At 36.7% G+C, this 13176-nt stretch overlaps 1 protein-coding gene across 4 annotated transcripts in view; it reads left to right on the top strand.

Annotated features, from left to right (window-relative positions):
• The window catches only part of GABRA3 (gamma-aminobutyric acid type A receptor subunit alpha3), a 192712-nt gene that overhangs the window by 145305 nt on the left and 34231 nt on the right, over nucleotides 1-13176 (top strand). For all 4 annotated transcript variants that reach the window (XM_019711245.2, XM_019711246.2, XM_019711247.2 and 1 more), the window contains exon 7: nucleotides 11845-11988. In XM_019711245.2, the coding sequence (XP_019566804.2) occupies nucleotides 11845-11988 (144 nt within the window). The remainder of the gene's footprint in view (nucleotides 1-11844; nucleotides 11989-13176) is intronic.

Raw genomic sequence — 13176 nt, 5'->3', positions numbered from 1 at the left:
GGAGAGTTTCTCATTTTTAGAAAGTATTGCCTTTTCTGGTAGCTACAAATCTGACAGAGATATGAGAAGCCCATTTTCAAATGAATTAGAAAATGAAAATTAACTAGTTTGAGTGAGTTTCTTACTCTAAGACTTTCAGAGTAAGTTTCTTGTAAGGAGTCATCAGAGCCACATAGCAAGATCCGCGTTGACCATGTCTAAATTAGATGGAGTTCTGTATTTTGAAGTAGACAGCACATTTGAAAAGACCCAAATAATTATGTAAGACATTTTTTCAATCATTGTCAAATATTTACAGATTGTGTGCCAGGCTCTATTCTAGGAGCTTAGAATGCATCCATGAATAAAACAAACACCCTGCCCTTGTGGAGCCTATATTGTAGAAAAGAGAGTGATGGTGAAAGATAAACAATGGGTAAAAAAGTAAACTTTGAAGTATGTTGTAACACAACGGGTAAAAAAATGAAGTAAGAAGTATGTTGTAAAGTTAGAAGCACCGTGAGAAGACAGAAAAGTGCAGAACATTGGGGATAAGTGATGTGTATGTGGAGGATAGCAGATGCCACTGAAATTTAAAATAGGGTGACCAGCATAAGCCTCTTTGAAAAAAATGACCATTTGAACAGAAATTTTAAGGAGGGAAAGGTGTTAACAATGCAGACGTCTAAGGAAACGAGGCTGTAGATGGAGGGAACAGCCAGGGACAAGACCCTGAGTCAGAAAAGTGTCTGATTTCTTCTAGGAACTTCGAAGTGGCCAGTGTTGCTGGACAGAGCGAGTAAGGGAAAAAGCACTAGGAGAGGATGGGATCAAAGAGGAGGCCATGTCATCTAGAGTCTTGTAGGACATTCAATGGCTTTGAATTTTATTCTGAGGAAAAATGGGGAGGGATGGGAATATTTTAAATAAAACAATTATCTGACTTGTGTTTTAAAAAATTCGTGATGGATACTCTGTTAAAAATATCAGTATGGGAAGGATAGAAGCAGGGAGTCTAGTTAAGAGGTTATTAATTATATTTCAGATAAGAGCTGATAATGGCTAAGTTCGGAACGACAATAGCAAAGTGGTGGGAAGCAGCTTGATTCTGGGTATATTGTGAAGGATGGTCCAAAAGGATCCTCCAATGACTTAGATGTGGAACATTAAAAAAAGAACTCAAGGGTGACTTGTAGGTTTTTGTTTTAATGGGTAGACTATCAAATTAAATGAGTATTGTTTCCACTCTGGGTAAGACAGTTCTTTGTGGATGAACAGCGTTCCCCTCACGAGCACTTAGAAAACCTAGAACTGTAGAAGCAACAAGGATTGAAGAGACTAGCCTTCTGGAGAAAGGATAGAACCTCTTGTAGATGCATTTCTGACCTTCAGCTTCTGGATTCCTGGTGGTAGTGGCACTTGCCACTTCTGGCCATGGATTGCAGCTTAGAATTGCAAGTTTGGCCCCAGGCATAAGGCTGCAAAAAAAAAAAAAAGCAATAGTTTTGATGGTCACACAGAACTAAAGTGATAAAAGTGGAGATCTAGAAGGTCTCAAACTCTTGGCTGACATCTTTCTCAATACTATTGCTGAATTTTGAATTTATAAAAATCATAAAGCTTAAAACTAATATGAGAACCTTTGAAAAGTAGAGCTGGCTTTCCTGTGGTCTCCCGATACTATAAAAAAGGAAGACATGCCAGGCTATCAGTTTAAAACCTGGAGAAGCTGTGTCCTAGTTATAAGATTACAGCAGAGAGAGGTCAGGTTTAACAAAAACTATAATCCAGCTCAGTCCCTGAAAACTCCACAGTTTTATTACACAGTGTCTGGAATTCAATAAAAAAGCATTAGGCATACCAATAGGCAGACCCATATGATCTAAAATCAAGATTTAAAAATGAAAAGGCAGAATATGAAAACAGACCTACAGATATCAAAGTTTGTAGATAAGATTAATATATTCAATTAAAAAGAGAAAATTTAATAAAATGATAAAAGGGAATTTCAACAGAAATTTAGAATCTATAAAGAATAAATTGGAAATTATTTATGGAAAAGTACAATATCCAAAATTCAGAATTCAATGGATGGATTTAACAAGCAGAAGACAGGATTAGAGAACTTAAAAATGGGTAAATAGAAAAGAGCAAAACTGAAGTACAGACAAAAATACAGTAAAGAATAAGAAAAATGTGGGACACAGTAAAATACCGTGTAATGTGTAATTTTGCAGAAGAAAAATAGGAAGAGAAGGGAGCAAAAGCAATAAATAACTAAAGGCTAACCATTTTTAAAACTGATGAAAGTTATCAATGCAAAGATTAACGCAGTTGGTAAACACCAAGCAGGATAAATACAAAGAAGACAATACTGATTCTAAAGTTTAAATAGAAATATTGAAGTACCCAAAATAAATAAGACAATCTTGAAGAAAAATAATAGAACTGGAGAACTAATAATGAAACCAAATTCAAAACCAGATATCAAGGCCTATTTAAAATTTTTAAAGCTCTAAGTATTGTTGTTTCAAAGATAGACTAATGGGACATAACAGAAGGGGGGGGGAGGGGAGAGGGGAGAGGGGAGAGGGGAGAGGGAGAGAGTGGGGATTGATTGATCATTTTTGAGTTTTATCTCTCATACACAAAAATAAATTCTAGATGGATTGTAGATATAAATATAAATGTAGCTATAAATAAAGCTTTTAAAAGAAAACATAAGAGAGTATCTTCATGATCTTGGAAGAGGTAGAGGTTATGTAAACAGCACATAGAATAGTGCTAACCATAAAGGTAAAAGAGAATGACTTGGAATATATTAAAATTAAGAAATTCTCTTTATCAAAAGACGATGGTACAAAGGCAAGCCACAGGGTGGGAGAAAATATATGTATTGCATATGTGTGACAAATGACTCAAATCTATAATGATTAAGATCCCCTACAAATCTCTAAGTAGTAATCAGAAACCTCAATAGAAGAAAAGGCCAAAGTGTTGAATAGTCACCTTATAAGACAGTTTCCCCCATCACCCACACACATATAAAATGATGAATTATGTTAGTCAGCAGGGAAATGCAAATTAAAATATAGAAGGTACCACTCCACAGCCAGTAGTGTGAGTAGAATGAAAAAAGAAAATACCTAATGTGGGTGAAGATGCGGAATACAAGTGTACTCTCATGTATTGCTGATAGGAACGTAAATTTGTACACGGGTTTGGAGAAATTGTTTGGTGGTAATTATTAGCCTTCTCTAGTCCTGAGCATCTCTAGTCCTGAGTACATTTCTGACATAAATCAGTATTCATGTCTACCAAAAGGCATATGATGAGTACTCGTAGCAGAGCTAATTTTAGTAGACAGACCCAAACTGGAAACTACCCTAATGTCCATCCGAATGAATTAAAAATCTTTGACATGTCACATAATGGAATGCTATACAATAACAATTAAGAATATTACACTTATCAACATGAATGAGGTCACGGATTTAATACTGCACAAAAGCCAGGCATACTCGTACACGTATAAGTATATATAGTGCATGGTTCCACTTATAATACATATCAGGCAAAACTAATCTGTGGTGTTAGAGGTCTTTAATATTTTGTCTATAATTGCTATTGATAGTGTTTCCAAATTCCTGACATATTAAAACATGGGATTCAGGAATAAGAGTTGGAATTCCCAGGAATTTTATAAATTAAATGTTATTTATATAACACCCGAACCTTTTTCATGTTCTTTACTCATTATTATGGATATCCAACTTTTTTTAATAAACAAGAGATAATAAGTTTAGAAGTACAGCAAAGACCAGTAGTATATAGAAGATACTCAAAACACTGGAAAACACCAGTAAATCTTATTGGATAGTATTTGAATAACAATATTTGGATCTCTCAGCAAGGTAAACAGCACTACACTGAATCAAAAATCAAAATTGCCAATTTGAGGGTTTATTTTGCTTCTCAAACTTGTTATTTCTTGAAAGAACACTCACAGGGTTTGTATATTGTATACTACGCATATAGACTTATTAATATATAATTTGCAAGAATGGCTCACGATTAGCAGCATACAGGGCCACAAACATACATTTACAATAAACAAAATCAACTGAGCAGATCAATGTGTACTCCTGTACTGATAGTTGGAAATTTAAAACCTTTTGACTCAATGTGCCATCATTTCCTGCTTTTGTCTTTCAAATCAGTCGTGTCTCTTTCTACTGTAAAGTTTTAATTCTTACAGGAAAAATTATAATACTTTTTCCATTTTGCTAATTTCTCAACTATTTTTCTCAGTATTTGATATTCAGAAAAATACATAAATTTCCCAGTAAATTCCAGGAAGGAATTTCCACATGGAAACCATAGTCAGAATACTAGTTACCCTTGGTGGGGGTTGTACCTGAAAAGGGACACAAATAGTGCTTCTGGATGCTGATTTTATGGGATGTAAGTCTGGTGTATAGAAAAGATATCTGGACTGGAGACTTAATTTAGTTGTCATCCATATAGATGGTATTTAAAGCCATAAGGCTGGAGACCACGAAGGAAATACTGTATGTAGATAAAAGAATTAAGGACTATTTCCTGAATCACTCTAACTAGAGGCTACAGAGAAGAGAATAAACTCCATATATTGAAGGAGAGGACAGTTGAAGTATTAGGAAACTTAAGGGAACATGTTGTTCTGGAAGACAAAGTACATCAAGAAGGAGAGAGTGATTTAAATTCTTAAATTTTGAAGTGGGCAGTTAAAATTAACCTTAAAAAATCTCTAATGAGGGAGCAATTCTGGAATGGTGGAGTAAGGACTTCTGAAAATCCACTCCTCCATCAACTGTCAGAATAGACTTGCCCTAAACTCCAACCAAAGGCTCACAACAATCTGAAACTAATAGAAAATAATATTGAATGTCAATTGTAACAGAAAAAATTAATTTAAAAATAAAGTAAGTAATTTAAAAAGGTAAGAAAAAAACAACACGATTTCTAGTAAGACCAGGAAGTCTATTTTCATCCTTTTCTCTCCCACTCTATAGAAGCCTTGAAGATTTTGTAATGATAAAAGGGTCAATCCATCAGGAAGATGTAGCAATTATAAAGATATACATGCACCTAGCCACAGAATCCCAAAATACATGAAGCAAAACTGACAGAATAGAAAGGAGAAATAGTTCAACAATAATAACTGAAGATTTCAATACTCCAGCTTTCAATAAAACAGCTAGACAGAATATCAACATAGAAATGGAAGATGTGAACACTGTAAACCAACTAGATCCAACAGATATTTATAGTGCACTCTATCAAGTGACATCAGAATACACATTATTCTCAAGTGCATGTGAAACATTTTTCTGCGATAGACTGTGAAACAAGACTCAGTAAGTTTGAAATTATTGATGCCGTATAGTGTGTTATCTGACCTCAACTGAATGAAATTAGAAAACAATTAACAGGGAATTGGGGGAAATTCCCAAACACATTAAAATTAAACAGCATACTCCTACCGTGTTTCCCCAAAAATAAGACCTAGTCAGACAATCGGCTCTAATGCATCTTTTAGAGCAAAAATTAATACAAGACCCGGTCTTATTTTACTATAAGACCAGGTATAATATAATGTAATGTAATGTAATGTAATGTAATGTAATGTAACGTAATATAATACCGGGTCTTATATTAATTTTTTCTCCAGAAGATGCATTAGAGCTGATTGTCCGGCTAGGTCTTATTTTCAGGGAAACACGGAAAGTAAACAATGGGACAAAGAAGAAATCACAAGAGAAAGTAGAAAATATTTTGAAATGAATGAAAATAATGTACAACATACCAAAATTTATGGAATATGTTAGCTTAAAGCAGTGTTCAGAGGGAAATTTATAACTATAAAGTATATATTAAAAGAAAGACCTAAAATCAATAGCCTGACCTTCCACCCTAAGAAACTAGAAAAAGAGCAAACTAAACCCAAAACAGTAAGAAAATAATAAATATTTGAGTAAAATTAAATGAAATAGAGAATAGAAAACCACTAAGGAAAATTAAAGAATCTAAAAGTTTGTTCTTTGAAAAAGTCAACAAAACTGATAAACCTTTAGCTAGACAAACCAAGTTTTAAAAAAACACAGAAAAATCAAATTATTAAACTCATGAAAGAGGGCACATCACTACTGACCTTACAGAAATAAACAGGATTATACAGAAATACTGTGAGCAACTGTATGCTAACAAATTAAATAGTCAAGATAGAATGGAAAATTTCCTAGAAAAACACAAATTACTGAAATTGACTGAGGAATAAAACTTTTATTAGACCTATAACAAGTAAAGAGATCAAATTAGTAATTTAATAACTCCCTATGAAGAAAAGCCCAGGCCCAGGTGACTTCACCATTGAATCCTATTAGACATTTAAAGAATTACTACTAAGTCTCCACAAAGTCTTACAAAACACAGAAGAGGTGGCATTTCTTAACTCATTCGATCAGGTTGTTACCGTGCAAAAGTTCCAGTTGCTCGCCACACGGAAGCCAAAACTTGAGAGGAGGTTGGTGGAAAGAAAAGCAGATTTTAAAAAGAAAAAATAAATTAAAAATAATAATAATAAAAGAAAAGCAGGTTTTTTCAGAAAGCTGGCACTCTGGGAGGATGGCGGCCCCAGGTCGAAAAGCCACCCCCATACCCCACACCCCCACACGCCACCCAGCACGGCTAAAAGGTTTTAGAAGGAGAAGAAAGGAAAGGGGAACTTAGGCAATTCCTGGAAAAAGGCCCTGCCCAGAGGCTGTTTTGTTTCAGGGATTGGAATAGATCTTATTCAGATGTAAAACTTCTTTGCCAGTTAGTGGCCTGGAGGTTTCCTTGGGGAATCACGGCCATTGAGCCTGGTATGCATACGGTCTGGAGTAATCAGAACCATTGACACTCGTATGCATAGTAATATATAGTAAACAGAGTCATTAAGGCTTGGGGGAGGGAAGGGAGGCAAAGAAAAACTTTCAAAAAGTCCCAAGCTAAACTGCACTGTAAAATCGAATTATACTAGAAGTTTAAATCTCAAAATAGAAGATACAGTGTCATCGTTACAAAGTCAGTATTACTCTGACACCAACACCAAAGGTCACAGGAAAAGAACCACAGACAAATATTCTTTATAAATACAGACACAAAACTCTTCAACAAAATATTAGCAAACTGAATCAAGTAACTTATAAATGGATTATGTACTATCTTTAAGTGGGATTTATCCCAGGAATGTAAACTTGGCTTAACATCTAAAAATCAATGTAATATACCATATTAATAGAATAAAGGACAAAAACTACACAATCATCTTAATAGATGCAAAAATATATACACCCCATGCTAGAAATACAAAAATTTGTCCTGATTTGTACATAACTGGTCCCTACAACATCTCCTGTCACTTTGGATAATTTCAAGTTCTAAGAATTATACGTTTGTATTAATTATAAACCTATACAGTGTCTGTTTCCATTTGATTTCATATGTATGCCAGCCTTAGGCTGTAGTTTTTAGGTTCACCAAACCCTTGTATTTGTACTGAATATGCCCAAACTAAACTGATTATTTCTTCTTTAAAAGCTTCTTTTGTGTTCCTTTTCTTGGTTGAGATCCTGTCGTCTTGTTACTTACCTCTTTAACCTCATCTCATCTCTCTGTCCCCTTTACATTGGCCTTCTGCCAGTTCCTAGAACACTGCAGGACCTTTCTCACTTAGAAACCTTTGCACTTGCTGTTTTTTTGACCTGAAATATTCTACATCAATCTCTGGGGCTTTTTTCCTTTTACGTGTTTCAGCTTAAAAGCTACCCCCTCAAAAAGGTCTTTTCTGATCACTGTACTTAATGAAACCCCTCCCTACCTCATAAACTCTGTTTTATCTGATATTAACTTCTTTATTTATTTTCTTATTTATTTTCTGTCTTTCCAAACTAGACTATAAGCTCAGTGAAGGGATGTGACCTCAAGTGTTGTATGGCCACTATTGAATCTAAGTTCTTAATATGTGTTAAATGAGTGACTGACTGAGTCAAGCATGCAATCTTTGACAATATGAGTTCAAAGGGAATGTTTTCTCATTGGAGCTATTGTGGCAGGATTGTTTCTTCCTTCCTATTTCCCTAAGCCCTAACACATACCAAGGCTCAAGTAACAGAAGGAGATATTTGGCGAAGCAACTAAAGGCAAGGAGATGCTTGAGCCGTCAGAGCCCACACAACATATATTGAGGGGGCCGTTCTGGGAGTGCAGTAGCTCTCATGGTCTGATAGATAGCCTTTCTGCAGTGTCCACCCCCGTACCACTCTCCCTCTGCTCCTCCATAGTAATGGAACAGTTGGAAGTGAAAAGAGGCAGGACTCTATGGGAGGGAAGCTGAGGGTTAAAGGAACCGAAGGGGCATGGAGGAGGGAGAGAAGAAAGAGAAGGCCTGAAGGGAAAGAGTTCTGTTCCCCACGAGTGAATGAATTCCATCATTATCCACGGACTTGCAAAAGCTACAGTCTCGGGGCATCTAGAATCCTTAAACTTCCTTCTTTCCTTAACCGTCATGAATAATCTGTTCTACCTCTGAAATATCCTCATTGTCCCACTCAGTTCAGCCTATATCTTCTGCCCTAAGGGTCACTCACTCCAAATATTGTGACGGCCTTTTAACTGTTGTCTTGGCTTCAGTTACACTTTTTCTAAGCAGCCATCCATACTGCAGGGGGAGCGATCCTTCCACAGCACGTTTTCTGGCCATGTCACCTCTCTACTTCAGGCAAGTCCACAACAACTTAGGGACTCAAACCCTTACTTCTCAGTGTGGGCAATTAGGATATGTTATAATATTATCTCAGCTTTTTTCCTTTGCTGTGTTGTTTTTTGCTAGGGATGTCCTTTCACCTACGTAAGGTGGCCTCATCTAAGTATCACCCACTTTTTGAATCCTTCTCTAACACTCCAATCTGAGCTGAAGCCATAGCGCCCTCCTCTGGTTTCATTTAACACTTGTTTTTGTTCCACTAGTGTGCACACTTTTCATGTTCAGGCTTGTACTTTGACTGTTGTATGCTCACTGTCGCCCCCAATAGGTTGTGGGCACCCTGATGGTAGTTATTGAGCCTTATTAACTAACCTTTGTGTAGGAGCAGACAATCAAGTGGTTGTCATTTAAAAAAATGTTTCTCCCTCTTCTTTCTCTTCCTTTATTAGTTCATGCCTTTCCTGCTTTAGCTTCCATCATATGAGAAAATAATATATTTTCCTCCATAAATCCCTTTGTTCCTATATATTATTTGCAAAGAGATGAAACCATTACCTTTTGCATAAAGCAAGTTGCCACTCTAGGCCCAGTGAAATTTCTAAGGTACAGGTAACTGCACAATTTATTGTCACATCTGTACTAGAACATGTTAGGATTTCGGGGGCTAATATTCAATATTGTCTGCTCAAGGTACTCAGCTTAAGTTAAGACATCCAGCAAGAAATTCCTTTTCTTTCTTAGGGGTGGAAAATATGTTTCATTCATTACCCTTTTCCTAGACAGACCTGTTGTAGTTTTTACATTGTCAAACTCTTGGGTATATTGGGTAGAATATTGCATTGTCCTTTAAACATAGGGAGTTACAACCACCTACACAGCAAATATCAGAAGACATACAGGTAATTCTCTGAAGTCGTGGAACCCTAAGCATGTATACTAAAGATGGAAAGCACTGGGGAAAATGAGAAGACGAGGGCCTCGTGAAATCACATTTCACTAATAGCCTGTTATACTCCTCACTTAATAGTCTTAGAATAAATTTGGGGTAAGGGTGTGAGAAGAGTCCTGAGGAGATACCCCTTTCTTCTTGGTAATAGTAGTGTAAAGATCTGTAACTCCAGTTGGCAGCCCTAGACTGTAGAGGATGCTGAATCACATAAAAAACCACAGCCATCTGTAGTCTCCAGACCAGAGGTTGCATGCAAATGGTGGTTTGCAGATGTGATTTGCTTAACATATGCAGTGTTTATAACTTTCAAAATTATTTGCCAAGATTTGAAATTTGGGAAATGTCCCATAAAATTCCACATTGATTTCTTTCTTTTTGTTTGTTTGTTTGTTTTAATTTTATTTTATTAAATTTATTGGGGTGACAATTGTTAGTAAAATTACATAGATTTCAGGTGTACAATTCTGTATTACATCATCTATAAATCCCATTGTGTGTTCATCACCCAGAGTCAGTTCTCCCACATTGATTTCTTTCTTGTGTGTTTATTGTTTGTTTATTGAACCCGAAAGTTCAACAGGTTTTGTGTTTGAATACATACGCTAAGTGTTGCTGCTCAGAAATGCAATTATGCATAAAACAACAAAGCTTCCCAGGTATCAAAATATTTTATAGATGCAAAATTCATAAAAATGTCTATTAATCCCAGCAGAAATTATATGTTGAACTAGAAGTATTTTTGTTAGTGTGCTGAAGAAATGACTGAGACTGATCAGGACATATTATATGGAGAAGTTAGATTTCTTGTGGTATTTTCTGTTGTAGCTTATGACGTCACAGATATGTAAAAAAATACCATGGAGTTATGTATATTTTTTCATGATTTCAGTGAGAATTTTGATGTGAATGAAGAACTTTTTGGCGTGTTGCCCATGATAAGCAAATCAGGAAATGGTCTACTTGGTTACATATCTTTTTAAAGTCCTAAGAAATGTTATATAAACAGATCACAATTAGTACATGTAAGTGTTAATGTCATACTGTTATGAAATGTATATCCAATGCTGCAAGGTTTTATAGGGAGAGTTTATGTTTGTTCATTGGTAAATTCACTAGGAATTATTTGCTTTGTGGTAAAAGGTTTAAATAGAGCATATTATAGACACAGCAGCTGCCACATGAGTTGGAGACCCTCCACTGACTTGAACAACAGACAGCTCAGAACTTGGCTGTAATGGGTGAATAGTATGGTAGTCAGCTTCCCTTTATGAGCCTATGTGCCTGAGTTAGGGCAAGATGCTCACCCCAAATTAAAAACCCACTGTGCAAAGAGTCAATCCGTGTCTGGAAGGAAAGCAAGTCTCTTCCTTTAAGATACTGACTAAAATTAAATAAACTCATCCCTCATTACCTCACCATTCCCCTTACGCACCCCCCTGTTAAAACTAATCTGTACTAAATTCTATACTCCACACTGGAATTCGAAATACAAGATCTGATATTAACAGTCCGGTGCAGAAAAAAAGGTGGCAGGTTACTGGTTTGCAAATCAAAGTGGTAATAACTTTCAAAAGAAAATTATAATCATTAATTATTGCTATTTCAATTTAGAATTTTTTGTTTTTTGTTTTTTAAATTTAATATCCCTAATATGATTTTTTAACCTTATCTCATATGGTCACCCTATAACTAATTTTTTAAAAAATTTGTTACATTTCTGGCAGTTAATTTTTCTTACAACTAGCCTGCCTTACTCAGTTAAGATATCCCTGTAGCTCCTGAAGCATTTGAATTTGTGACAACTGCGTTAGATAGTTTAGCCATTCCTCCTTCTCTCTACCCTCCAAGAGAAGGACAGGTTTAACAATTTGTTGGCAGTTCAAAAGACTGAGTCATTGAACGAAGAGACCACTTTGGGTTCATTTCTGTGTACCCAGCATAAACTGTAGTAGTTATACAGTGATTGCTTATTATATGAATGGCTAATTGTACTTCAATTGAAGAGGGAACACATACCAAGAAATCTTTTGGGATGGAAATTGTATTTCAGTCTCATGCAAGTTTAGTGTCAAAGATAATCAATTTTCTTTTCTTTCAACTTCTTCTTCTTGACCCTTTTCTGCTTTAGATGCCTATACAACAGCCGAAGTGGTTTATTCTTGGACTCTTGGGAAGAATAAATCTGTGGAAGTGGCACAGGATGGCTCTCGCCTGAATCAATATGACCTGCTGGGCCACGTTGTTGGGACAGAGATAATCCGCTCTAGTACAGGTATTTATTTAATTTAACAAGCATTTTATGTAACCTGTACCACATACCAGTCACTGTTCTAAATGCTTATAATAACCTGTGGAATCCTCAAAATAATCTTGTGATGCAGGTACTATTGTCAGAAGGAAACTGAGGCATAGACATATTCAGTAATGTGCCCTAGGTCACAGTTATACAATGTCAGAGCCAAGATCTGAACCCAGGCAGGTTGGCTCCTATAAGCCCATGCTGTTAGCCACCAGGCCCTGCTTTCTCTTGGGGAGTGGGTTTAGATCAAGGGAATGAGGACAGGATTCTAGCAGAAGGGAAGGCAGAGGGAAGCCATGATGGTGGGAGAGCTGAACTCTGATCCTAAAGGTTTCACGAAGACATTTGGCTTAACTGTGCCAATACTGAGGTGGCAAGTTAATAATCCCAAGAGAGGCCAGATACACAGCCAGGAAGGCCAGGAAATTGTTTCCTTAAGTGAATCAGCCATCTCAGAAACAAGTCTGTGAGGCAAACCTTGCCAACTCCCCTCAATGGCTAATCCTTGGATATTGACAAAGAAAACATAGAAACTTGTTCTGTAGCCTTAAGTCCTGTCTATTTAGAAACTCTCCAGTTGCAGGAGGCCTCCTCATCCCCAACTAACCTCAGGGTATTTAGTAAAATGGAGTAGATCTTGGAGCCCACTTATCTTATAATATTTTTTGCTGTGAAAGGATGGGAGCTTTCAACACTTGTCACCCTGAAAGATCTCTGAATCCACAATTATAAATGAAGTAGGGTACTCTTGTCCTTTCATTTCATGACCTGGCCACTGCTGTTCCCTCTCCCTGTGATATTCTATAGCATGTCATCTTGTCTGCACCCCTGTAGTCTCCTTCCACCCCTGGACCGGGGTCAAGGAGTACCTTAAAAAAATCTGCATTTGAAAAGGATTTAAAGGACAATAGGATTTAGAGCTTTGGAATTTGGTTTGAGGAAAGGCTGTTCTTGAGAAAGGCAATACTAAGCTGTCAAGAGGCCAGAGGTACATGAGAGCATGACCTGGTGAAAAGCTGAAGGAGATAGAAAGTCTGGGGGCGGCAGGGGTGTGGGCCGCCCTCCTAGGAGGGGATTGTGGGGTCTGGTGCTTGGAGTCAGTAGTGGCTGGACCAGGCTGAGCAGCCAGGCAGACACTGAGTGGGTGGCCGGCTGGAGTCC

This window comes from Rhinolophus sinicus, chromosome X (genome assembly GCF_036562045.2).
Source record: "Rhinolophus sinicus isolate RSC01 chromosome X, ASM3656204v1, whole genome shotgun sequence".
Classification (NCBI taxonomy): Eukaryota; Metazoa; Chordata; class Mammalia; order Chiroptera; family Rhinolophidae; genus Rhinolophus; species Rhinolophus sinicus.
Note: the sequence above shows the minus strand (reverse complement) of the source record. Positions and strands in the feature narration are given on the sequence as shown.